Source organism: Oncorhynchus masou, chromosome 13, assembly GCF_036934945.1.
Source record: "Oncorhynchus masou masou isolate Uvic2021 chromosome 13, UVic_Omas_1.1, whole genome shotgun sequence".
NCBI classification, from domain to species: Eukaryota; Metazoa; Chordata; class Actinopteri; order Salmoniformes; family Salmonidae; genus Oncorhynchus; species Oncorhynchus masou.
This window is the reverse complement of record NC_088224.1, coordinates 28,684,799-28,712,107: the sequence shown is the minus strand read 5'-3', so window position 1 is coordinate 28,712,107 and position 27,309 is coordinate 28,684,799. Positions and strand designations below refer to the sequence as shown.

Genomic DNA, 27,309 nt, shown 5'->3' with positions numbered 1-27,309 from the left:
AGGCTTCTCTCCGATGGGTAAACAAAAAGGAGGGTGAATGAAATGGTCTATCACTGGAGGCACGAAGCTAAAACCAATTATCTACCTCTTTTCACCGTCGCCCCTTCTTCTAACGCTTCAGCTGGATGTGGTCCTCTCTCTTTCAGCTCACTTACTATTTAAAAAAATCTCTCTCTTCATCTCGCTCTACCAGTTAGCTGCAGCACAACCAATTTGAACAGGATCCACATCTTCTTTTCTCCCTCCCAGTAAGGCATGCTATTTTGTCTGCAAGGGGGGTAATTTTGCCTGAGCCTTAAAAGCCTGTTCAGGAAACAGAGTGTGTCCTGCAGAAATGTTGATTGCAGATGATTCTAGCTCTACTGGCTAGCTAGCTCTCTCTCTCTAGCCTCCAAGTCCACTTTACTAATGGGTGGGTGTGTGTGTGTGTGTGTGTGTGTGTGTGTGTGTGTGTGTGTGTGTGTGTGTGTGTGTGGATAAGTCACTCTGTCCTTACCGACTCCTGCTGTAAGAAGCACGTTGCCATGGACAAGTTTAGACCACTAAAACTTTCTGCTGTTGTGAGGCAGGGAGAGAGAGATGGGGGAGGTGGAGAGAGAGAGAGAGAGAGAGAGAGAGAGAGAGAGAGAGAGAGGTGGAGAGAGAGAGAGAGAGCGAGCGAACGCGAGAAAGAGAGAGAGAGAGAGGTGGAGAGAGAGAGAGAGAGAGCGAGCGAACGCGAGAGAGAGAAAGAGAGAGAGAGAGAGGGATGGGTGAGGTGGAGAGAGAGAGAGAGAGAGAGAGAGAGAGAGAGAGAGAGAGAGGAGGAAAAAAAGGAGAGCAAATGTATATATGAGAGAATGTGTGTGAGAGAAAGATTAGGATGGAGGATGTAAAGAAAGGTAGAGGGCTGGAGAGGACACACATTTCATCTTCATCTGCCAGCGTAAGCGTGTCATTAACCAGATATTGTGCTGGTGTGTGCGCGTGGGCCCGGCACACCTGAGGTGTGACACTAGTCGTCTAAGCGGTAGCCGCCTGTCTCTGTCCCTGTCTGTCTCTCTGCTTCACGCTTGACAGGAGCCCCAGCCTTTCATTATGCAGTCACAGAATGAGAGAGAGAGCAAGAGAGAAAGAGAGAAAAAAAAATTGTGCGAGAGGAAAATGTTATATGTGTGCATGTGTGTGGGCGTGCTGGAGAGAGATAAAGAAAAGTTGTATAATTAGAGAGCGAGAGAGGAAGCTTGAGGTAATCTGCCTTTGGCCTAAAGAGCAGGAACCTGGACTTCGCCAAAGGAATCAGAAATACAGGCATTGTCATCCTACAAGAAACATGGTGTAGAGGAGACGGACCCACTGGTTGCCCTCTAGGTCACAGAGAACTGGTAGTCCCATCCACCAAACTACCAGGTGTGAAACAGGAAAGGGACTCAGGGGGTATGCTAATCTGGTAAAGAGCAATTCACTCTATCAAATGAATCATAACAGGAACATTTTACATTTGGCTAGATATTCAAAAGTAAATTATCTTAACAGAGAAAAATGTCCTGTGTGCTACCTATATCCCCCCACTAGAATCCCCATACTTTAATGAAGACAGCTAATCCTGAAAATCAATCATTTCCAGGCCCAGGGACATATACTTGTCTGTGGCGACCTAAATGCCAGAACCAAACAAGAACCTGACACCCTCAGCACACAGGAAGACAAACACCTGCCTGGAGGTGACAGCATTCCCTCCCCCATATTCCCCCCTAGACACAACTACGACAACAAAACCAACAAAAATGGGTCACAACTCCTGCAGCTCTGTTGCATGTTGGGTAGGTACATAGTCAATGGTACTCTTCAAGGGGACTCCTATGGTAGGTACACTTATAGCTCATCTCTTGGCAGTAGTACTGTAGACTACTTTATCACTGACCTCAACCCAGAGTCTCTCAGAGCGTTCACAGTCAGCCCACTGACCACAGATCACAGCAAAATCTACTTGAACAGAGCAACACTCAATCATGAGGCATCAAAGCCAAAGGAAATGAATAATATTAAGAAATACTATAGATGGAAGGAATGTAGTGTGTTGGCAACTCAAATTCAATCCCCTATAGACAACTTCCTGGACAAAACATCCCACTGTAATAGTGAAGGTGTAAACTTGGCAGAAGAAAATCTACACAGTATATTTGACTTCTCAACTTCCCTATTAAACATTTCAAACAGAATACTGAAGAAAATTAACAACAATGACAAATGATTTGATGAAGAATACTAAAACCTAAGAAAGAAATTGAGAATCCTATCAAAACAAAAACATATAGAGTCCCAGAAAACCTGAGTCTACACCTTCACTCTGGTGAATCACTAAAACAGTACAGAAAAACACTACGGCGAAAGAGGGAACAGCACATCAGAAATCAGCTCAATGTAATTGAAGAATCCATAGACTAATAAGGATAGCCAATTGGAATTTGTTGTTTGTATAGTTTATCATTTCATTGAGGATTCACCACAGGCCATTTTTGGGTTGGAGGGTTTGTATTTTGTCCTGTAGTTCATTCAATGTAATTGGGGAATCCAGTGGGTTCTGGTAGTCTTTAATAGTTGATTCTAAGATTTGTATTTGATCATGTATATGTTTTTGCTGTTTGTTCTTTGTTATAGAGCCAGAAAGAATGGAGAAGTGGTTTGCCCATACATCTTCATTTTGGAAAGATACCTATTCGTGTTGTTGTTTGTTTAGTGTTTTCCAATTTTCCCAGAAGTGGTTATAACCTCTTACAGCTACCCCCCTACTATTTTCAATTTCCGCCTGAAGACATACCCAAATCTAACTGCCTGTAGTTCAGGCTCAGAACCAAGGATATGCATATTCTTGATTTCATTTGAAAGAAACCACTCTGAAGTTTGTGTAAATGTGAATTGAATGTAGGAGAATATAACACAATAGATCTTATTTTTATTGTTGTATCATCATCTTTAAAATGAACAAGACAAAACAAACATTCAGATAGGATGATGGGGACAATTTCAGTGAAAAACAAAGGAGGGCAACAGTACTTGTGCAAAGTTTCAGAATGATAACTTCCAAAATGAGTGTGCTACAAGTCACCCAGGTGTCCCACCCAAGTAGCCCAAATGTGGCCAAATTGGTGAAGGTATAAATATTGAATGGAATAACTACACTGCTCAAAAAAATAAAGGGAACACTTAAACAACATAATGTAACTCCAAGTCAATCACACTTCTGTGAAATCAAACTATCCACTTAGAAAGCAACACTGATTGCCAATAAATTTCACATGCTGTTGTGTAAATGGAATAGATAACAGGTGGAAATTATAGGCATTTAGCAAGAGACCACCAATAAAGGAGTGGTTCTGCAGGTGGGGACCACAGACCACTTCTCAGTTCCTATGCTTCCTGGCTGATGTTTTGGTCACTTTTGAATGCTGGTGGTGCTTTCACTCTAGTGGTAGCATGAGACGGAGTCTACAACCCACACAAGTGGCTCAGGTAGTGCAGCTCATCCAGGATGGCACATCAATGCGAGATTTGGCAGAGCATGGAGGCGCTACCAGGAGACAGGCCAGTACATCAGGAGACGTGGAGGAGGCCGAAGGAGGGCAACAAGCCAGCAGCAGGACCGCTACCTCCACCTTTGTGCAAGGAGGAGCAGGAGGAGCACTGCCGGAGCCCTGCAAAATGACCTCCAGAAGGCCACAAATGTGCATGTGTCTGCTCAAACAGTCAGAAACAGACTCCATGAAGGTGGTATGAGGGCCCGACGTCCACAGGTGGGGGTTGTGCTTACAGCCCAACACCGTGCAGGATGTTTGGCATTTGCCAGAGAACACCAAGATTGGCAAATTCACCACTGGTGCCCTGTGCTCGTCACAAATGAAAGCAGGTTCACGCTGAGCACATGTGACAGACGTGACAGTCTGGAGACGCCGTGGAGAACGTTCTGCTGCCTGCAACATCCTCCAGCATGACCGGTTTGGCGGTGGGTCAGTCATGGTGTGGGGTGGCATTTCTTTGGGGGGCCGCACAGCCTTCCATGTGCTCGCCAGAGGTAGCCTGACTGCCATTAGGTACCGTGATGAGATCCTCAGACCCCTTGTGAGACCATATGCTGGTGCTAGACCTCATGTGGCTGGAGTGTGTCACCAGTTCCTGCAAGAGGAAGGCATTGATGCTATGGACTGGCCCGTCCGTTCCCCAGACCTGAATTCAATTGAGCACATCTGTGACATCATGTCTCGCTCCATCGACCAATGCCACGTTGCAACACAGACTGTCCAGGAGTTGGCGGATGCTTTAGTCCAGGTCTGGGAGGAGATCCCTCAGGAGACCATCCGCCACCTCATCAGGAGCTTGCCCAGACGTTGTAGGGAGGTCATGTATGTCATGTCTTGTTATGTCTGTTCCTGTCCTTTCTCTTCATTCTCTCTCTCTGCTGGTCTTTTTAGGTTACCTTCTCTGTCTCTCATTCCTCAGCTGTTCTACATCTGCCCTAACTAGCTCTTTCACTCTTCCCCACCTGTTCTCTCTTCCCCCTCTGATTAGGTCTCTATTTCTCTCTCTGTTCCTGCTACTTTCAGTGTCTGATTCTTGTTTGTGTTTTTTGATGCCAGAAGCAAGCTGTCGTCTCGTTTGCTTCCACCTTGTCCTGTCCAGTCGGAGTCTGCCTGGCAGGAGCATCCTGCACTATACTAACGTTCTTTTTGTTCCGCTGACAACGTTGGAAGAGGATTTATGCCATTCCTGTATTTTCATTAAAGAACTCTGTTTTCTGTTAAAACCACTTTTGGGTCTTCACTCAAGTTCATAACAGAAGAATCAGACCAAGAATGGACCCAGCGGCTCCGGACCCTTTTCACTCCGCCGTTGAGACCCTGGCCGTCCAAGTCTCCGACCTCACAAGACGGGTTCACCAACTCCACCTCGATCCACCGCCCACTTCCAGGGTTTCCGAGTCTCCGGAGCCCAGGATCAACAACCCGCCGTGTTACTCTGGGGAGCCCACTGAGTGCCGCTCATTCCTCACTCAGTGTGATGTGGTGTTCTCTCTCCAGCCCAACACTTACTCCAGGAGCGCAGCCCGCATCGCCTACGTCATTTCTCTCCTTACCGGACGGGCGCGTGAGTGGGGCACGGCAGTCTGGGAGGCGAGGGCTGAGTGTATTAACCAGTATCAGGACTTTAAGGAGGAGATGATACGGGTTTTTGACCGTTCTGTTTTTGGCGAGGAGGCTTCCAGGGCCCTGTCTTCCCTATGTCAGGGGAATAGATCCATAACGGATTATTCTATTGAGTTTCGCACTCTCGCTGCCTCTAGTGACTGGAACGAGCCGGCTTTGCTCGCTCGTTTTCTGGAGGGTCTCCACGTCGAGGTTAAGGATGAGATCCTCTCCCGGGAGGTTCCTTCCAGTCTGGACTCCTTAATAGCTCTCGCTATTCGCATAGAGCGACGGTTTGATCTTCGTCGCCGAGCTCGTGGAAAGGAGCTCACGTTCTCCGTTGCTCCCCTCTCCACATCACTGCCACCTGCCGCATCACTGCCACCCTCCTCCGCCGGCTCGGATGCTGAGCCTATGCAGCTGGGGGTATTCGCATCTCGGCCAAGGAGAGGGAACGGAGAATCACCAATCGCCTCTGTCTCTACTGCGGCTCCGCTGGTCATTTTGTCTCCTCATGTCCAGTAAAAGCCAGAGCTCATCAGTAAGAGGAGGGCTACTGGTGAGCGCAACTACTCAGGCCTCTCCTTCTGGATCACGCACTACCTTTCCGGTCCATCTCCGCTGGCCCGGTTCATCTGCTTCCTGCAGTGCCTTGATAGACTCTGGGGCGGAGGGCTGTTTTATGGACGAGACCTGGGCTCGGGAACATGACATTCCTCTCAGACAGTTAGGGGAGCCCAGGGCCTTGTTCGCTTTAGATGGTAGTTCTCTCCCCAAGATTCAGCGTGAGACGCTGCCTTTAACCCTCACTGTCTCTGGTAATCATAGCGAAACCATTTCTTTTTTAATTTTTCGTTCACCTTTTACACCTGTTGTTTTGGGTCATCCCTGGCTAGTGCGCCATAACCCTTCTATTAATTGGTCTAGTAATACTATCCTATCCTGGAATGTTTCTTGTCATGTAACCTGTTTAATGTCTGCTATCCCTCCTGTTTCCTCTGTCTCTTCTTCACAGGAGGAGCCTGGCGATTTGACAGGGGTGCCGGAGGAGTATCACGATCTGCGCACGGTGTTCAGTCGTTCCAAGGCCACTTCTCTCCCTCCACACCGGTCGTATGACTGTAGTATTGATCTCCTTCCGGGAACTACTCCCCCCGGGGTAGATTATACTCTCTGTCGGCTCCCGAACGTAAGGCTCTCGAGGATTATTTGTCGGTTTCGCTCGACGCCGGTACCATAGTCTCCTCCTCCTCCCCCGCCGGAGCGGGGTTTTTTTGTTCAGAAGAAGGACGGGTCCCTGCGCCCATGCGTGGATTATCGAGGGCTGAATGACATAACAGTTAAGAATCGTTATCCGCTTCCTCTTATGTCTTCAGCCTTCGAGATCCTGCAGGGAGCCAGGTTTTTCACCAAATTGGACCTTCGTAACGCCTACCATCTCGTGCGCATCAGGGAGGGGGACGAGTGGAAGACGGCGTTTAACACTCCATTAGGGCACTTTGAATACCGGGTTCTTCCTTTCGGCCTCGTTAACGCTCCAGCTGTCTTTCAGGCACTAGTTAACGACGTCCTGAGAGACATGCTGAACATTTTTGTTTTCGTTTACATGGACGATATCCTGATTTTTCTCCGTCTCTCTCGATTCATGTTCAGCACGTGCGACGCGTCCTCCAGCGCCTTTTGGAGAACTGTCTTTATGTGAAGGCTGAGAAGTGCATTTTTCATGCCGCCTCTGTCCCTTTTCTCGGTTCCGTTATTTCCGCTGAGGGCATTAAGATGGATCCCGCTAAGGTCCAGGCTGTCATTGATTGGCCCGTTCCTAAGTCACGCGTCGAGCTGCAGCGCTTTCTGGGCTTCGCTAATTTCTATCGTCGTTTCATCCGTAATTTCGGTCAGGTGGCAGCTCCCCTCACAGCCCTTACTTCTGTTAAGACGTGCTTTAAGTGGTCCGTTTCCGCCCAGGGAGCTTTTGATCTTCTTAAGAATCGTTTTACATCCGCACCTATTCTTGTTACACCTGACATCTCTAGTCAGTTTGTTGTTGAGGTTGACGCGTCAGAGGTGGGCGTGGGAGCCATTCTTTCTCAGCGCTCTCTCTCTGACGGCAAGGTCCATCCTTGCGCGTTTTTCTCTCATCGCTTATCGCCGTCAGAACGTAACTATGATGTTGGTAATCGCGAACTGCTCGCCATCCGCTTAGCCCTAGGCGAATGGCGACAGTGGTTGGAGGGGCGACCGTTCCTTTTGTCGTTTGGACTGACCATAGGAACCTTGAGTACATCCGTTCAGCCAAACGACTTAATGCGCGTCAGGCTCGTTGGGCTCTGTTTTTCGCTCGTTTCGAGTTTGTTATTTCTTATCGTCTGGGCTCAAAAACACCAAGCCTGATGCTTTATCTCGTCTCTTCAGTTCTTCTGAGGTCTCCACCGACCCCGAGGGGATTCTCCCTGACGGGCGTGTTGTCGGGTTGACTGTCTGGGGAATTGAGAGGCAGGTAAAGCAAGCACTCGCTCACACTCCGTCGCCGCGAGCTTGTCCTAGGAACCTTCTGTTCGTTCCCGTTCCTACTCGTCCGGCCGTTCTTCAGTGGGCCCACTCTGCCAAGTTAGCCGGCCACCCCGGCGTTCGGGGTACGCTCGCTTCCATTCGCCAGCGTTTCTGGTGGCCCACTCGGGAACGTGACGCGCGTCGATTTGTCGCCGCTTGTTCGGTCTGCGCGCAGACTAAATCTGGGAACTCTCCTCCTGCCGGCCGTCTCAGACCGCTTCCCATTCCCTCTCGACCGTGGTCTCACATCGCTTTAGATTTTATCACCGGACTGCCTTCATCAGCGGGGAAGACAGTTATTCTTACGGTTGTCGATAGATTCTCTAAGGCGGCTCATTTCATTCCTCTCGATAAGCTCCCTTCTGCTAAGGAGACGGCTCAGATCATTATCGAGAATGTTTTCCGAATTCATGGCCTTCCGTCTGACGTCGTTTCCGACAGAGGCCCGCAGTTCACGTCTCAATTTTGGAGGGAGTTTTGCCGTTTGATTGGGGCTTCCGTCAGTCTCTCGTCCGGCTTTCATCCCCAGTCTAACGGTCAAGCCGAACGGGCCAATCAGACTGTTGGTCGCATTTTACGCAGTCTTTCTTTTCGTAACCCTGCGTCTTGGTCAGAACAGCTCCCCTGGGCAGAGTACGCCCACAACTCGCTTCCCTCGTCTGCTACCGGTCTATCCCCTTTTCAGTGTAGCCTCGGGTACCAGCCTCCGCTGTTCTCATCTCAGCTCGCCGAGTCCTGCGTTCCCTCCGCTCAGGCTTTTGTCCAGCGTTGCGAGCGCACCTGGAAGGGGGTCAGGTCGGCACTTTGCCGTAATAGGGCGCAGACTGTGAGGGCCGCTAATAGCGTAGGACCAAGAGTCCTAGATATTGTTGCGGTCAGAGAGTATGGCTCTCCACTCAGAACCTTCCCCTTAAGACAGCTTCTCGCAAGTTGGCCCCGCGGTTCATTGGTCCGTTCCGTATTTCCCAGGTCATTAATCCTGTCGCAGTGCGACTTCTTCTCCAGCTATCTTCGTCGCGTTCACCCGGTCTTCCATGTCTCCTGTGTTAAGCCCGTTCTTCGCGCCCCCGCTCGTCCCTCCCCCCATCCTTGTCGAGGCGCACCCATCTACAGGGTTCGTAAGATTTTGGACATGCGCCCTCGGGGCCGTGGTCATCAGTACCTAGTGGATTGGGAGGGGTACGGTCCTGAGGAGAGGAGTTGGGTTCCCTCTCGGGACGTGCTGGACCGTTCGCTGATCGATGATTTCCTCCGTTGCCGCCAGGTTTCCTCCTCGAGTGCGCCAGGAGGCGCTCGGTGAGTGGGGGGGTACTGTCATGTCTTGTTATGTCTGTTCCTGTCCTTTCTCTTCATTCTCTCTCTCTGCTGGTCTTTTTAGGTTACCTTCTCTGTCTCTCATTCCTCAGCTGTTCTACATCTGCCCTAACTAGCTCTTTCACTCTTCCCCACCTGTTCTCTCTTCCCCCTCTGATTAGGTCTCTATTTCTCTCTCTGTTCCTGCTACTTTCAGTGTCTGATTCTTGTTTGTGTTTTTTGATGCCAGAAGCAAGCTGTCGTCTCGTTTGCTTCCACCTTGTCCTGTCCTGTCGGAGTCTGCCTGGCAGGAGCATCCTGCACTATACTAACGTTATTTTTGTTCCGCTGACAACGTTGGAAGAGGATTTATGCCATTCCTGTATTTTCATTAAAGAACTCTGTTTTCTGTTAAAACCGCTTTTGGGTCTTCACTCAAGTTCATAACAATGTAGGGAGGTCAGGCACGTGGAGGGCACACACACTACTGAGCCTAATTTTGACTTGTTTTAAGGACATTACATTAAAGTTGGATCAGTCTGTAGTGTGGTTTTCCACTTTAATTTTGAGTGTGACTCCAAATCCAGACCTCCATGGGTTGATAAATTTGATTTCCATTGATAATCTGGAGACGCCGTGAAGAACGTTCTGCTGCCTGCAACATCCTCCAGTACTGCATCTGCAGTACAGCGCCCTTAACCACTGCGCCCCCCGGGAGGCCTACAATACACATTTTGATAAACTCCCATATCTACTGGGTGAAATACTGCAGTGTGCATCACAGCAGCAAGATTTGTGATCTGTTGCAACAAGAAAAGGGCAACCAGTGAAGAACAAACACAATTGTAAATACAACCCATATTTATGTTATTGATTTTCCCTTTTTTAAATTGAACTATGTGCACATCGCTACAACACTGTATATATACATAACATGACATTTGAAATGTCTTTATTCCTTTGGAACTTCTGCGAATGTAATGTTTACTGTTCATTTTCATTGTTTATTTAACTTTGGTTTATTATCTATTTCACTTGCTTTGGCAATGTTAACATATGTTTCCCATGCCAATAAGGCCCTTTGAATAGAATTGAAAAAGAGAGAATTCCAGTGTACCCTTCCTCCTGAACCTCTCTCTTTGCCACCACCACAGGAACAGCACCAATCTCTCCTCTCCTCTCTTCTCCTCCCTCCATTCACCATGCCACCCTGCCACCGTCAAGAACCAAATGAAGAGTACTAGAAATATCCTGCCGGGAACTCTTCTCTGCATACACCCACAGCTCCTCTGCCTGGGTGGTGTGTAGCGCCAGCAGACAATGGCAAGAAGAGACCCCTTGATGTCAGGACGCTTCAAATAACAAAGAGAGCACAGGAAGAGAGAGAGTGTAAGAGAGCAGGCCTCCCTCTCCTTCTCTCTTACCCTCCGAGTGACAGGGACGCTTTCCATCCACATCAGAGTGCATCTGAAGCATCATGGAGCATGGAAGATGTAAATACTGCTTTGCCAGGAAGTATTCTTATCTAGTCTATTTCTCAATGCCTCTCAATGATGAAGATCAAAGAAGATAGAATGGAATGATCTGAACGTACCTTTACGGGCAATCCGGATGCAGTTAATTCTCGTCTCCTGAAACAAGAATGGGAGATTCATTAGCATGGGATAACCACAACCAAAAATCTATTTTTTTAAGCATAGAACAGGTAGAAGAGCGTGTGTGTATCTATGTGTTTGTGTCTGTCTGTCTGTGTCTTAGTCACCTAGACACTTTGTGTTTTAAAGCACAAAATAGCTAATTAATGAATACATGAATGGGTGTGTGAATGAAACGCCCTCTGTTCTCATCAACAACATCCAGTCCCCTGGCCCACCCAACCCATTACACACACACTAGTGCTACAGTGTTTTATAAAGAACTGATTGCACCAATCTGGCTGTCTTTCAAGCTCCAGTAAAGACATATCTGTCAAAGTCAATACAGTTCCATTCAGTGGCAGCAGCAGCTCTCAGAGCCATGGTTCTGGAAACCTACAACTAATTATCTTGAATAATTGTCAAATAAATAATGTGAGTCCCCCTTTTTACAGACTCGAAAAGCCACGTTTTATAAACAGATTGAGAATCTGCTCAGGGCAGACAGAGAAACAATAATCTACATGAATTCTAATATTCCAATGTTGTTATGAGCTGCCGTGTCAGGATGAAATAGAGTGGTGCCTATATCTCTATCTCAGGTAAATACACAACTATAATAACACCACAGTAATAATGACACACACATCAAATCAAACAAACACACACACACACACACCAGCTCCTACCCAGCCAGTCACAGTGATACCAGAGACACATTATCAAATTAAGATTAGGAACATGCTAAATCAAGTATTTAATCTAATCTGGGCTCTGAGATTGGAGTCAGAACCCTTTCACCTCAGCGCCTACTAACTTACCTTTTTTAAATGAAAACCTGTTTTCCGAGTGGGTCTGTTTCCGCCAAACTCTTAGTCATGGAGATAGAAGATGCATTTACCCACAATTCTCAGATTATTACAGTCCCACCTGCTGATATGTCATGTGTCACCTCTGTCAAGGTTGACATGACTCGGACTCTCAGCACATTTTGGCATAAAAACGCAAATCCAAAATGGCACCCTGTTCTCTATATAGTGCACTACTTTTGACCCTGGTCAAATGTCATTTGTACTTCTACTGACTGCTGATGACACCTCCTTGCCTGATATGTTCTGATGTTATTTATAGAATGATCCTCAGATATGATATGCCAATATTTTCAGCCGATATCAGAGGTTGAGTGGCAGGTAGCTGGTAGCACCTGTCACAATAGTGTACAGTAGCATTTCAAGATCCTGAAGTTGACTATGCTGTTCACTATCATTAATAATGCCTGTACAGAGAATTGGGGAACGGGTCAATTGATTTGAGGCGATTCCATGCGAGAAATTGCCAAGAAACTGAAGATCTCGTACAATGCTGTGTACTACTCCCTTCACAGCACAAATCAAACTGGCTCTAACCAGAATAGAAAGAGGAGTGGGAGGTCCCGGTGCACAACTGAGAAAGAGGACAAGTACATTAGTGTCTAGTTTGAGAAACAGACGCCTCACAAGTACTCAACTGGCAGCTTCATTAAATAGTACCCGCAAAACATCAATCTCAATGTCAACAGTGAAGAGGCGCCTCTGGGATGCTGGCCTTCTAGGCAGAAATGAAAAGAAAAAGCTATATCTCAGACTGGCAAATAAAAAGAAAAGAATAAGATGGGCAAAAGGTCACAGACACTGGACAGAGGAACTCTGCCTAGAAGGCCAACATCACGGAGTCGCCTCTTCACTGTTGACGTTATGACTGGTGTTTTGCGGGTACTATTTAATGAAGCTGCCAGTTCAGCACTTGTGAGGCGTCTGTTTCTCAAACTAGACACTCTAATGTACTTTTTTTCTTGCCTTCCGCTCCTCTTTCTATTCTGGTTAGAGCCAGATTGCGTTGTTCTGTGAACTGAACAGTACACAGCCTTGTACGAGATCTTCAGTTTCTTGGCAATTTCTCGCATGAAATAGCCTTAATTTCTCAGAACAAGAACAGAGTTTCAGAAGAAAGCTCTTTAATTCTGGCCATTTTGAGCCTGTAATCGAACACACAAATGCTGATGCGCCAGATAATCAACTAGTCTCAAGGCCAGTTTTATTGCTTCTTTAAATCAGAACAACAGTTTTTAGCTGTGCTAACATAATTGTAAAATGGTTTTCTAATTAACAATTAGCATTTTAAAATGATAAACTTTGATTAGCTAACACAACGTGCCATTGGGACACAGGAGTGATGGTTGCTGATAATGGGCCTCTGTACGCCTATGTAAATATTCCATTAAAAATCATCCGTTTCCAGCTACAATAGCCATTGACAACATTAACAATGTCTACAGTGTATTTTTGATCAATTTGATGTTATTTTAACGGACAAAAAAATGTGCTTTTCTTTCAAAAACAAGGACATCTCTAAGTGACCCTAAACTTTTGACTTGTTTAACACTTTTTTGGTTACTACATGATTCCATATGTGTTAATGTATAGTTTTGATGTCTTCACTATTATTCTATGTAGAACATAACAATGTAGAACATAGTAAAATAAAGAAAAAACCCTGGAATGATTGTGTCCAAACTTTTGACTGGTACTGTATATTCGAGTCAGCCTAGATTGCGATGAGTGTGTGTGTGTGTCTGTACGCTTCAGTGTTTTATAAAGAACTGATTGCACCAATCTGGCTGTCTTTCAAGCTCCAGTAAAGACATATCTGTCAAAGTCATTACAGTTCCATTCAGTGGCAGCAGCAGCTCTCAGAGCCATGGTTCTGGAAACCTACAGCTAATTATCTTGAATAATTGTCAAATAAATAAATCATGTGCTTTCCCCATTTTTACAGAGACAGTGAACAAGCACACACACACACACACACACACACACACACACACATCACAAATCCAGGCTGACTCGAAAAGCCACGTTTTATAAACAGATTGAGAAACTGCTCAGGGCAGACAGAGAAACAATCATTTACATGAATTATAATATTCCACTGTTGTTATGAGCTGCCGTGTCAGGATGAAATAGAGTGGTGCCTATATCTCTAACTCAGGTAAATACACTATAATAACACCACAGTAATAATGACACACACACACACACACACACACACACACACACTACATTTAATTGGGTATTAAGGGGGGAGTCATTGGCTTTAATGACCAATAGTTAAGAGAGGCAGGAGACTACTATCCGATTGTGATTCAGAGGGACAGAGACACTGAGGGTAAGTCTTTAACTTTAGCCAAGTGACATTAGTCATACCAGCCTTACAACCTATGGAGCATTATCCTTAACCTCAGCCTTCTAACCTGTAGAGCTTTACCCCTACTGCATCTAGCAACCACTTAGGAAGCACATGTTTGACCAGTTCTGCCCTGTGACTCTCTCTGATGCATTTTGACCCAGGAGTTTGCAGTACAACTATCGACGACACAGTTTCCAACCTGCCTTGATGCACACCTTATATTAAATATTTGTTATAAATCTGTAGCTACCAGAGTCATATAGTCATATATACTGTACATATGAGGCGTGATAACCAACTCTTTGCAGCCAGGCAGATCATACTGTAGTCATTTATCTCCATATGGGCTTCATGATTTAAACAGCATTTATTTAGTCACACCTGGGGCCCTACTTTCCTCCATAATCTATGCTTGAGTATCATTTCAGACTTTCCTCTCGATAGACTTTCCAGCATGCTCTGAGAGGGACAGGCAGAGAGAAGGGAAGGGAAGGGAGAAGGAAGGAAAGACACAGAGAGAGAGAGAGTTGGGCCAAAACAGCCTGAGTTTCAAAGCTGAAGGTCCTTTCTGCTACAACCAGCCATGCACAGTGTTACTTTCGCAATTCAATAACACTTGATTTGTTCAAAGGGACTGCAGCTTAGTCTGATCCCCTGATCTGTTTGTGCTGTCTTGCCTCCTCCTATGGCATGTTTGACAAAGACTCCAGACTTGACTCTGGCTTTAAAGACAGGTCTATAAACTCACCCCTCTGAAGTTGCTTATAGCCTGGAAGAAGACTAGGTAGTTCTTGGAGGGGTCCAGGGGAGTGTTCCAGTAGCCGTTATAGGTGTGGTTGTCCCCTACGGTGAAAGGAGTGGCCTCGGGGAGACTGGAGGGGGGCAGCTCAGCTGTGTAGTAGTGAGGCGTCCCCTTAGACTGGGCCTCCACCTGGGACGCTGGCACAGGGAAACAGTCTGAACCGCTACCCAGCTCCCTCCTCCTCCTCCTCCTCCTCCTGATCCGCCTAGAACCGTCCTCTTCTACTACCACCACCTGGTATGCACTGGGGGGAGAGGAATGACAACAGACCGATAGGTGATAACTACGCTGGAAACAGTTGCCGATCTTAAAGGGGCAATCTGCAGTTGTTAAAACAATTTTTGGACTTGTAAAGGTGTTATATGTACCCATTGATTCGTGAAAATAAATGCCTCATGTGCTTTGTTCAACTGTCGTACCTCATCAGAAACAAAAATATAAACTCATTTTACGACAATGCTTGTAAACAAAGTAAATGTAAACAAACACTATATAACCTCAAAACATGGTTATTAAGACTATAATTTTGATATCTCAGATGGTCAGTCATTGCATCCATAGCCCTGTGTATGAATTTGAGAATGTTTACATTTTTCCAGGCCCATCCCTCAGCTTTATACTGAAACAGTAGTGAAGAGAATGCTTCATTGTTGTTTCAACTCTGGATGGTCCCTTTAAGGTTACCAAAGACACTTCATGATTATATAAAGGTGAAATAAAATAAGAAACACAAATAAAATGTGGAATCATTGGAATAAACAATGACATGTTTATTCCAATGACATGTTTATCAATAACACTATTTTTTATAAGTGCTACAGTGAGCAACGTAATAGACATGAGTGACAGTTGCATGAGGTCTATTACTGTGATTAATACTGTGACTGTACCTGACTGGTGCTCCTCTGCCCAGCGCAGGTCTCAGCAGCACAGTGATGGTACTCTCTGACTCACTGAGTGGGGCTGGGACATCCTCATAGTCAAACACTGGGGCTGGCAGAGGGAGCAGAGAGGGGGAGGGAAAAGGGAGGGGTAGAGATGGAGAAGAGAGGGGGTAGAAGAGGGAGAGAAAGAGGTGGAGCAGGGAAGTGAGGGTGTGTGAGAATAAGAGACAGAGAAAGAAAATGAGAGAGTAAATAACAATTTTAAAATCATATACAGTCAGGTCCATAAATATTTGGACATTGCCCGTTCTTATCATTTTGGCTCTGTACGCCACCACAATGGATTTGAAAGGAAACAATCAAGACAAGCTAAAAGTGCAGACTTTCGGCTTTAATTGGAGGTTATTTACATCCAAATCGGGTGAACGGTGTAGGAATTACAGCACTTTTTACATGTGGTTCCCCCAATTTTAGGGGCTCAAAAGTAATTGGACAAACTAACATGATCATACATTAAATTGTGAGTTTTAATACTTGATTGCAAATCCTTTGCAGTCTATGACTGCCTGAAGCCTGGAACCCATAGACATCACCAGATGCTGGATTTCTTCCCCAGTGATACTCTGCCAGGCCTTTCCTGCAGCGGTCTTCAGTTCATGCCTGTTCTTGGGGCATTTTGCCTTCAGCAAGTGAAATGCATGCTCAATTAGATTCAGGGCATTTGATTGACTTGGCCATTGCAGAACATTCCACTTCTTTGTATTGGGTTGCTTTCGCAGTATACTTTGGGTCATTGTCCATCTGCACTGTGAAGCGCAATCCAATGAGTTTTGAAGCATTTGGCTGAATCTGAGCAGTTAATATAGCTTTAAACACTCCAGAATTCATCCTGCTGCTTTTGTCAGCAGTCACATCATGAATGCAAGGGAACCAGTTCCATTGGTAGCCATAAATGCACACGCCATAACACCACCTCCACCATGCTTCACAGGTGAGGTGGAATGCTTTGGATCATGAGCAGTTCCTTCTCTTCTCCATACTCTTCTCCCATCATTCTGGTACAAGGTGATCTTTGTCTCATCTGTCCATAGGATGCTGCTTCAGAACTGTACAGGGTTTTTTAGATGTTGTTTGGCAAACTAATCTGGTCTCCCTGTTTTTGAGGCTTACCAATGGTTTACATCTTGTGGTAAACCCTCTGTATTTACGCTGGTGAAGTCTTCTCTTGAATGTTGACTTTGACATTGATACACCTACCTCCTGGAGGGTGTTCTTGATCTGGCCCACTGTTGTGAAGGGTTTTTTCTTCACCAGGGAAAGAGTTCTTCTTTCATCAACAACAGTTGTTTTCCGTGGTCTTCTGGGCATTTTGGTGTTTGTAGGCTCACCAGTGCGTTCTTTAGAAAAAAAGAATGTACCACATTGTTGATTTGGCCACACCTAATGTTTTTGCTATCTCTCTGATGGGTTTGTTTTGATTTCTCAGCCTAATGGTGGCTTGCTTCACTGGCAGTGACAGCTCTTTGGACTTCATATTGAAGGTTAACAGCAACAAATTCCAAATGTAAATGCCACACTTGAAATCAACTCCAGACGTTTTATCTGCTTATTTGTAAAATAACTAATGAGGGAATAACACACAACCTGGTCATGAAACAGCTGAGCAGCCAATTGTCCAATTACTTTTGTTACCTTAAAAGAGGGGGAAGCACAAAAAGCTGAAATTCCTACACCGTTCAACCGATTTGGATGTAAATACCCTCAAATTAAAGCTGAATGTTTTCATATTCATTATTTATTTCAACTCCAATATGCTGTGGTAGACAGCTAAAATAATAATGTCAAAATAATGATGGACCTGACTGGATAGCACAGGAAGTGAGATAAAACTGTTATTCACATAGACAGCAAGAAGGACATTCCCATGGTTATTCACAGGGACGATAAGAATCCCCTGTAATTAGGACACATCTCACAGCCACACCCCCATGAACAAGACTGTAGACTGGATCAACAATACTGTGATGAGCGCCAGTGAACACACACACACACACAATTGTGTTCCCATTTCTGTTTACCGTTAAAAGACAATTAGCAAGGGAGCAGCCAGGCAATAAAAAAAACATGAGGTTTCATAGTAAAGAAAGATGATTATTAATCAGCTAAACCAACAGCCTCTGAAATTAAAGGTAGACTCCGCATAATGACGTTGCCACGAGCAGCACCACAGATATTGAGATTAGCAAAATACAAGACTTGGCTCTCAGAAAGTCACATGCAGTATCTGCGAATGTGCAGGGGTTCGATTCACGCTGTTTACAGCATGGTAGACGGGGCACCAGAACAGCGGAGAAGTTGAGCCAGGCGCTTCAGTGATCTTAGTTGTTGCAGAATTTGTTACCTGGTGTTGTCTTTCATTTTGGGTCAGAAAACTATGTTAGAATATCAATGAACCCATAAACACCTCATTATAAAATGTACAAATATACACACACACGTACGAGAGCATGCATGAACATATACACTTGGCTCACGTTTGGGCAGTCCTGTATTGTACCTTGAGTTTAAACCCAAATACAGTATATTAGACCAAGTAATAGTTTAACATTCAACTCAGTATAGACAGCTTACATCCTGGTGTGTGTGTATGGCTGGATTCAATACCTCCAACAGCGGAATAGAAAACCAAGCCTTCGTAAATGTATGACCGAGGATGAAGGACAATGGATAGAACACTTTAATTTATCATAATGTGTTTAAGAGGGCATGGTAGAGAAAGAAATGAAAAGAGTTAAGTGGATAGGGGAGAGAGAGAGAGAGAGAGAGAGAGAGAGAGAGAGAGAGAGAGAGAGAGAGAGAGAGAGAGAGAGAGAGAGAGAGAGAGAGAGAGATGAGACAGGTCAGAGGAGACATTTGCAGTACTTGTGTCAACTGCAGCTCACAGGTCAAGGGTCAAGCAATGACTGTGGTTCAATAGAGGAGACCTGTACAACCACACAACAGTTAAGGAGAAAGACTGAGCCAGTGGGATTTACTTAATACTTTAAAGCCACAATCTGTAATTTGTTTTACAGTCAAATGCTTCATCAATTGAAATGCCAATGAACATCAGTGACTATTGCACAACAAGGCAATTGAACTTATCCCAGAAGCTGCTTCAAGATGCCGCCGGCGGAGACACGGTATTCGGAGTGGACATTTAGTCCGACTCAGGAGGCGTGCACACCATCCACCGCTTCCGAATATATAACTCGCTAGTGAAGCAAGTCCCCGTCCAAACAGCCAGCTGGGTTCTCTGTGCATTGAGCAGACAGGAATAAAACTCTCCGGGAAGAAGAAAGGTGTGATTGTGATATCGTACAGGAACTCAAGTCCTTTCCTTCACACAGACCTAGACTAGCTCTCAATCAAATGCTGACCGTATTACCTCCCAAGATAATTCTCTTCGGTTATAGTCACAGCCGTGTATATTACCCCTCAAGCCAATACCACAACGGTCCTCAAGGAACTACACTGGACTTTGTGCAAACTGGAAACATATCCTGAGTGCGCATTTATTGTAGCTGGGGAAAGCAAATTTGAGGAAAACAAAAGGAAATTTGAGGAAAACGCTAAGTTCTATCAACATATTGCCTGTAGTACTCGCATTTCAAAAATTCTCTACAAATCTTACTCTCCCTTCCGGGTTGGCTACAGGGCACCCCCGCGCCCTCCCTTCGGCAAATCAGATGACAACTCCATTCTGATCCTCACTTTCTATAGACAGAATCTCAAAAAGGAAGCACCCGTGCTAAGGTCTATCCAACGCTGGTTTGACCAATCAGAATCCATGCTTCAAGATGATTTTGATCACGCGGACTGGGATATGTTCTGAGTTTCCTCTGAGAATAACATTGATGTATACACTGACACAGTGACTGAGTTCATCAGGAAGTGTATAGTGGATGTTGTTCCCACTGTGACTATTAAAACCTACCCAAATCAAAAACCATAAACTGAAAGCGCGAAACATCGCAATAAACCATGGCAAGGTGACTGGGAATACGGTCGCATACAAACAGTGCAGTTATACCCTCCGTAAGACAATCAAACAGGAAAAACGTCAGTACAGTACAGAATCAAAGTGGAATCGCAATTCAACGCCTCAAACACAAGACTTATGTGGCAGGGACTACAGAAAATCACGAATTACAAAGGAAAAACCGGCCACGTCACGGACACCAACGTCTTGTTCCCAGACAAGTTAAACACCTTCTTCGCCAGCTTTGAGGGTAACGCAGAGCCACTGAGGACTGTGAGCTCTCGTTCTCCGTGGCCAACGTGATTAAGACATTTAAGCGTGTTAACCCTCCCAAGGCTGTCGGCCGAGACGACGTCACTACACGCGTCCACGGAGAATGTGCAGACCAGCTGGCAGGAGTGTTTACGGACATATTTAATCTCTCCTTGTCTCAGTCTGATGTCCTCAATTGTTTCATGATGTCCACTATTGTTCCTGTACCCAAGAAAGAAAAGAAAACAGAACTAAATGACTATCGTCCCTTAGCACTCACATCTGTCATCATGAAGTGCTTTTAGAGGCTAGTTAGGATCACACAGTGCATTCTGAAACTATTCAGACCTTTTGCTATGAGACTTGAAATTGAGCTCAGGTGCATCCTGTTTCCATTGATCATCCTTGAGATGTTTCTACAACTTAACTGCAGTCCACCTGTGGTAAATTCAATTGATTGGACATTATTTGGAAAAGCACACAACTGTCTATACGACGTCCCACAGTTGACAGTGAATGTCAGAGCAAAAACCAAGCCATGAGGTCGGAGGAATTGTCCGTAGAGCTCCGAGACAGGATTGTGTCGAGGCAAAGATCTGGGGAAGGATACCAAAGCATTTCTGCAGCATTGAAGGTCCCCAAGAACACTGTGGCCTCAATCATTCTTAAATGGAAGAAGTTTAGAACCACAGAGACACTTCTGTCATCGGGGAGAAGGGCCTTGGTCAGGGAGGGGACCAAGAACCCGATGGTCACTCTGACAGAGCTCCAGAATTCCTCTGTGGAGATGGGAGAACCTTCCAGAAAGACAACCATCTCTGCAGCACTCCACCAATCAGGCCTTTATGGTAGAGTGGCCAGACGGAAGCCACTCCTCAGTAAAAGGCACATGACAGCCTGCTTGGAGTTTGCCAAAATGCACCGAAAGACACTCAGACCATGAGAAACAAGATTATCTGGTCTGAAGAAACCAAGAATGAACTTTTTGGCCTAATGCCAAGCGTCTTGTCTGGAGGAAACCTGGCACCATCCCTACGGTGAAGCATGGTGGTGGCAGCATCATGTTGTTGGGATGTTTTTCAGCGGCAGGGACTGAGAGACTAGTCAGGATTGAGGGAAAGATAAACAGAGCAAAGTACAGAGAGATCCTGATAAAAACCTGCTTCAGACCACTCAGGACCTCAGACTGGGGTGAAGGTTCACCTTCCAAAAGGACAACAACCCTAAGTACACAGCCAAGACAATGCAGGAGTGGATTTGTGATGAGTCTCTGAATGCCCTTGAGTTGCCCAACTTGAACCCGACCTCACATCTCTGGCGAGAACTGAAAAAGCTGTGCAGCGACGCTCCCCCTCCAACCTGACAGAACTTGAGAGAATCTGCAGAGAAGAATGGGAGAAACTCCCCAAATACATGTGTGCCAAGCTTGCAGCATCATACCCAAGAAGACTTGAGGCTGTAATCACTGCCAAAGGTGCTTCAACAAAGTAAATGGTCTGAATACTTACAGTATGTAAATGTGATATTTGTATTTTTTTAAACTACACATTCGCAAACATTTCTAAAAACCTGTTTTTCCTTTGTCATTATGGGGTATTGTGTGTAGAATGATGAGGGAAAAAATAGATTTAATACATTTTAGAATGAGGCTGTAAAGTAACAAAATTTGGAACAAGTTAAGGGGTCTGAATATTTTCCGAATGCACCTTATCACCTCCACCATACCTGACACCCTAGAGCCTTCAATTTGCATACCGCTCCAATAGATTCACAGGCTCCCAGTTCACTCATGACTGCTTAGTCACGCACACCTCCAACTCAATCATCAGGTTTGCAGACGACAGAACAGTAATAGGCTGATTACCAACAATGATGAAACAGCCTCCAGGGAGGAGGTGAGGTTCCTGATGGAATGGTGCTAGGAAAATAACCTCTCCCTCAACGTCAACAAAACAAAGGAGCTGATCGTGAACTTCAGGAGACAGCAGAGGGAGCACGCCCCCATCCATATCGACGGGACCGCAGTGGAGAAGGTGAAAAGCATACATCACTGACAATCTGAAATGGCCCAACCACACAGATGTGTGGTGAAGAAGGCGCAATAGCGACTCTTCAACCTCAGGAAACCCCTAACACCCTCAAAAACTTTTACAGATGCACCATTGAGAGCATCCTGTCAGGCTGTATCACCGCCTGGTACAGCAACTGCACCGCCCGCAACCATAGGGCTCTCCAGAGGGTGGTGCGGTCTGCCCAGCGCATCACCGGGGACACACTTTCTGACCTGCAGGACACCTACAGCACCCGATGTCACAGGAAGGCCAGAAAGTTCACCAAGACATGAACCACCCTAGCCACGACCTGTTCACCCCGCTATCATCCAGAAGGTGAGGTAAGTACAGGTGCTCAAAGCTGGGACAGAGAGAATGAAAAACAGCTTCTATCTCAAAGCCATCAGACTTTTAGATAGCCGGCCCCCACCCAATACCATAGATGCTAATGCCCTATGTACATAATGTAGACTTGAAATCACTGGTCATTTTAATAATGGAACACTGGAACACATACTGTTTTACTCCTTTCATCTATATATACTGTATTCTACTGTATTCCAGTCAATGCCACTCCAACAATTCTCATCCTAATATTTATATATCTCTTAATTCCATTATTGTACTTTTGGATAGTGTGTATTGTTGTGAATGGTTAGATACTACTGCACAGTGAAGGCTAGGAACTCATGCATTTTACAACAACATCTGCTAAATATGAGGATGAAACCAATAAAAACTGATTTGATTTGATTTAAAACAACACAAAAAAAGTATGGGATACTTTGCAAGCTTGGTGTGTGGGAGAAGGGAACTTATATTCTTTGAACAAGACCCAGGAATCAGATCATGTATGCTATTCTGATGCAGTGAAAAAGTATGAAAAATAATAAACAAATTAAGTAAGGTTTATGCAACATCTTTGTGTGGACCTAGCACTTGTTTCCTTCCACAGAATCTGAGCAGCAGTCAGTCCTATCTCTCAGTCCAGAACAAGGAACAAGTGATCAAGTCAAACCCACAGCAACACTTCTAGTCTACCCCCAGTCCCAGCCCCCAGTCCCAGCCCCAGCCTCAACCTCTAGCCTCAGCCCCCAGCCTCCGCCGTCAGCCACCAGCCTCTGCCCCCAGCCTCCGCCGTCAGCCCCCAACCTCAGCCCTAACTCCAGAGGCGGTCAGCGCTCATGCCACACACCCTTACCGGAGATGTTGGTGGTGATCTCAGTGAGGGCCGTCTGCCCGAAGCCCTTGGCGGTGCGAGCTCTAACAGACACCAGGTAGGTGGTGCCGGGGTGTAGACCAGAGAACATGTGGTATGTCTCGTTCCTCAGCTTGGAGACAGTACGGCGAGGGCCCGGTACGTTGATACCCGGGTCGGATGACTCGATGCCCTGGTAACTGATCTGGAGACCGTGAACAGAACACATACAAATATGATCACAATTCTGGGTTGTAAGACTGTTGTTGCTGTAACAGATTTAGGAACAGGGAAGAAAACACAAGCCATAGAATCACAATAAGCAGTCCCTGCTTACAAACTGTGAACATAAATAAATCACAGCGAGATTTGATTCTGCTTCCTGAGATCATACAATAGGTGTTGTTGTTTGTGTTATTGTTGTTGGATGTTTTGCTGTGGGTTGTTTCAATGTTGGGAGTCAAGCAGCGATATATCTACAAATAAACAGGGGTTACTGTGCCTCTGACTGTGCCTGTGCCTGCCTGCCTGCCTTGCACCACCACCCACAGTGACTCCACCACGCAGTCCAAAATGAGATAATTTCTGAACTCAGAATGTCTCCTCTGTCACTACACAGACAACCCAATTATTTCTGCTGTTCTTCTTTTCTGCTTCACTCTCTCCTCCTCTTTCTCAGAGATCCTGTTTGCAGTGCCTCACTCACTTCTCCCTCTTCTATCATTCCTCTCACCTCTCTTATCTTTTTTCTTTCCCTCTCTCCTCCCCCTCTCTCTTCTCTCTCTCTCTCTTCTCTATCCTCTCACCAGGCAGCTTTGACACATCCCAGTTTCTCATTCCCCTCTCTCCTGATTCAACCGTCTATTCTCACTCCTCCATACCGCCCCTCGTTCACTCTCTGCCAAAATTAATCTTCTCACTTCTCTTCATCTTCTCCTATAGCTTCTTTCCTTTTCCTTTCTCCATATCTTTAGTCTCTTTTCCATTTCACCTTTAATGTCTATTCCAACAGCTTCTTCCTTCCCTTTCCCTCATTCTATCTATCAGGATTTCTCAATCTCACTATTTACACGTCTCTTCCTTTTCATCACACTCCCTTTCTGTCAGAGCAGACTCGTCAGGCCCAGACCTGTCTCTGTCTGGACACCTTTCATTCATTCAGCAAAGTCACCGCAGCCTGCTTGACTGCCGGATAAAAAGACAGACACATGCCAGACTGCCAGGCAGACCTATTGCATCCGTGAAGAGTAGTTACATTTCTCCAACTAAACATGGTCAGAAAAGCTAAATATGACTGTGGCTTGATTGGTGTTAATAGCTAAATTCTTTCTTTCTACTTAATGTACAGAAATATCTGTATGCTCTAATAGTTGGCTACAGAGGTCTGTGGCAGGTGATTAGAGACATATATACAAGTCAGTGGATGCTCCTCCTCAGAGGAAGGGGAGGACCATCCTCCTCAGTGAATTTCATACTATAGTAAATATAATCACATATCACCAAATAATTGATTAAAACACACTGTTTCACAATGAAGGTCTATAGTAGCCTCAACAGCACTCTGTAGGGTAGCACTATTGTGTAGCCGGAGGACAGCTACCTTCCGTCCTCCTCTTGGTACATTGACTTCAATACAAAACGTATGAGGTTCTTGGTTCTCACCCCCTTCCATTGACTTACATAGTAATTATGACAACTTCTGGAGAACATCCCCAAACCTATTAGAGCTCTTGCAGCATGAACTGACATGTTTTCCACCCAATCAAAGGATCAGATACTTAATCTAGTACTGAAAGCACAAGATACAGCTAGCTAGCACTTCAATGCTTAAAATGTGGTGAGCAGTTGACTCAAAGAAAGAGAGACAATAGTTGAACAGTTTTCTACAAATATTTGTTTTTAAATTAAGGAGAAGCAAGAGAGAGAGGGATTTCGTCATTTAAAAAAAAACTTTCAGTTTCACTTACTTAGCTAGCAAATGCAGCTGGCTAGTTTAGTTACTCAAATACCTGGCTTAAACAGAGGGCTATTAGCTAGCTGGCTATGACTAACCAACACAACACTGGAACTCTTCCAATCTAAGGTAAGCTTTTAGTTGTATTAATTTAATGCCCCCGGGGACTGCCCGTGTAAGTGCAGTTATGTTACACTGTTACATTGTAACGTAACTGCATGATTGTAGCGAGCGGTCGCATCTACACTTCGGTCCGCAGGTAGTATAACTTCGGTCCGCAGGTAGTATAACTTTTCATTACATTTCATTATAGTACAACGGTTTGATTTGTCTAATCTTAGCAATTTCTTCTTAGCTAGCTACATAGCCGTCTTTGTATCAAAGATAATTGCGTAATTATCGTATTTCGTCGTCCTAACGTAGTCTACACTGCTTTCTGCCCAGCAGCTAGCTAACGTCCACTAGCACAGCAGCTAGCTAACGTCCACTAGCACTGTAGAAACTATTACACTCAACGACTCGATTAGTGTAGTGTTAGCTAGCTACATAGTTGTCTTTGCTGTCTTCGTATCCAAGGTAATTGTGTAGTTTAGAGTGTGTAGACTTAGAGTGATTATCTTAATTTACCGAGGTTAGCTAGCCAGCTATTTGTCGTCCTTAACGTAGGAGTCACTGCTAGCTAGCTAGCCAACAGCTAGCCAACGTCTTCCGAATTGAACTTCAACAACCCGGTCAACATTCCGCCTCGCTCCACAGGTAGTATCACATTTTCATTTCACTTCATTACAGTACAACGGTTTGATTTGTTTGATCGTAGCTAGCTAGCTACATAGCCATCTTTGTATCTAAGACAATTGTGTAGTCTGGAGCGATTTTCTAGGTTAGCTAGCCAGCTATTGTCGTTCTTTTAACGTAACGTTACGTAATCAACACTGCTAGCTAGCCAGCTAGCCCCGAATAGCAGCACTGTAGAAACTATTACACTCGACGGAACGACTTGATTAGTGTAGTGTCAACAACGTAGCCACTGCCAGCTAGCCTACTCCAGCAGTACTGTATCATTTCAATCATTTTAGTCAATAAGATTCTTGCTACGTAAGCTTAACGTTCTGAACATTCGATAAGTGTAGTCCACTTGTCATTCCAATCTCCTTTGCATTAGCGTAGCCTCTTCTGTAGCCTGTCAACTATGTGTCTATCTATCCCTGTTCTCTCCTCTCTGCACAGACCATACAAACGCTCCACACCGCGTGGCCGCGGCCACCCTAATCTGGTGGTCCCAGCGCGCACGACCCACGTGGAGTTCCAGGTCTCCGGTAGCCTCTGGAACTGCCGATCTGCGGCCAACAAGGCAGAGTTCATCTCAGCCTATGCCTCCCTCCAGTCCCTCGACTTCTTGGCACTGACGGAAACATGGATCACCACAGACAACACTGCTACTCCTACTGCTCTCTCTTCGTCCGCCCACGTGTTCTCGCACACCCCGAGAGCTTCTGGTCAGCGGGGTGGTGGCACCGGGATCCTCATCTCTCCCAAGTGGTCATTCTCTCTTTCTCCCCTTACCCATCTGTCTATCGCCTCCTTTGAATTCCATGCTGTCACAGTTACCAGCCATTTCAAGCTTAACATCCTTATCATTTATCGCCCTCCAGGTTCCCTCGGAGAGTTCATCAATGAGCTTGATGCCTTGATAAGCTCCTTTCCTGAGGACGGCTCACCTCTCACAGTCCTGGGCGACTTTAACCTCCCCACGTCTACCTTTGACTCATTCCTCTCTGCCTCCTTCTTTCCACTCCTCTCCTCTTTTGACCTCACCCTCTCACCTTCCCCCTACTCACAAGGCAGGCAATACGCTCGACCTCATCTTTACTAGATGCTGTTCTTCCACTAACCTCATTGCAACTCCCCTCCAAGTCTCCGACCACTACCTTGTATCCTTTTCCCTCTCGCTCTCATCCAACACTTTCCACACTGCCCCTACTCGGATGGTATCGCGCCGTCCCAACCTTCGCTCTCTCTCCCCCGCTACTCTCTCCTCTTCCATCCTATCATCTCTTCCCTCTGCTCATACCTTCTCCAACCTATCTCCTGATTCTGCCTCCTCAACCCTCCTCTCTTCCCTTTCTGCATCCTTTGACTCTCTATGTCCCCTATCCTCCAGGCCGGCTCGGTCCTCCCCTCCCGCTCCGTGGCTTGACGACACATTGCGAGCTCACAGAACAGTGCTCCGGGCAGCCGAGCGGAAATGGAGGAAAACTCGCCTCCCTGCGGACCTGGCATCCTTTCACT

At 45.7% G+C, this 27,309-nt stretch overlaps 1 protein-coding gene across 1 annotated transcript in view; it reads right to left on the bottom strand.

Annotated features, from left to right (window-relative positions):
• The window catches only part of LOC135552058 (receptor-type tyrosine-protein phosphatase U-like), a 245,449-nt gene that overhangs the window by 42,173 nt on the left and 175,967 nt on the right, over window positions 1-27,309 (bottom strand). Inside the window, exons 11-14 of the mRNA XM_064983432.1 lie at window positions 23,070-23,271; window positions 15,551-15,653; window positions 14,607-14,904; window positions 10,594-10,630 (exon numbers count right to left, since the gene is read on the bottom strand). Of these exons, the coding sequence (XP_064839504.1) occupies window positions 10,594-10,630; window positions 14,607-14,904; window positions 15,551-15,653; window positions 23,070-23,271 (640 nt within the window). The remainder of the gene's footprint in view (window positions 1-10,593; window positions 10,631-14,606; window positions 14,905-15,550; window positions 15,654-23,069; window positions 23,272-27,309) is intronic.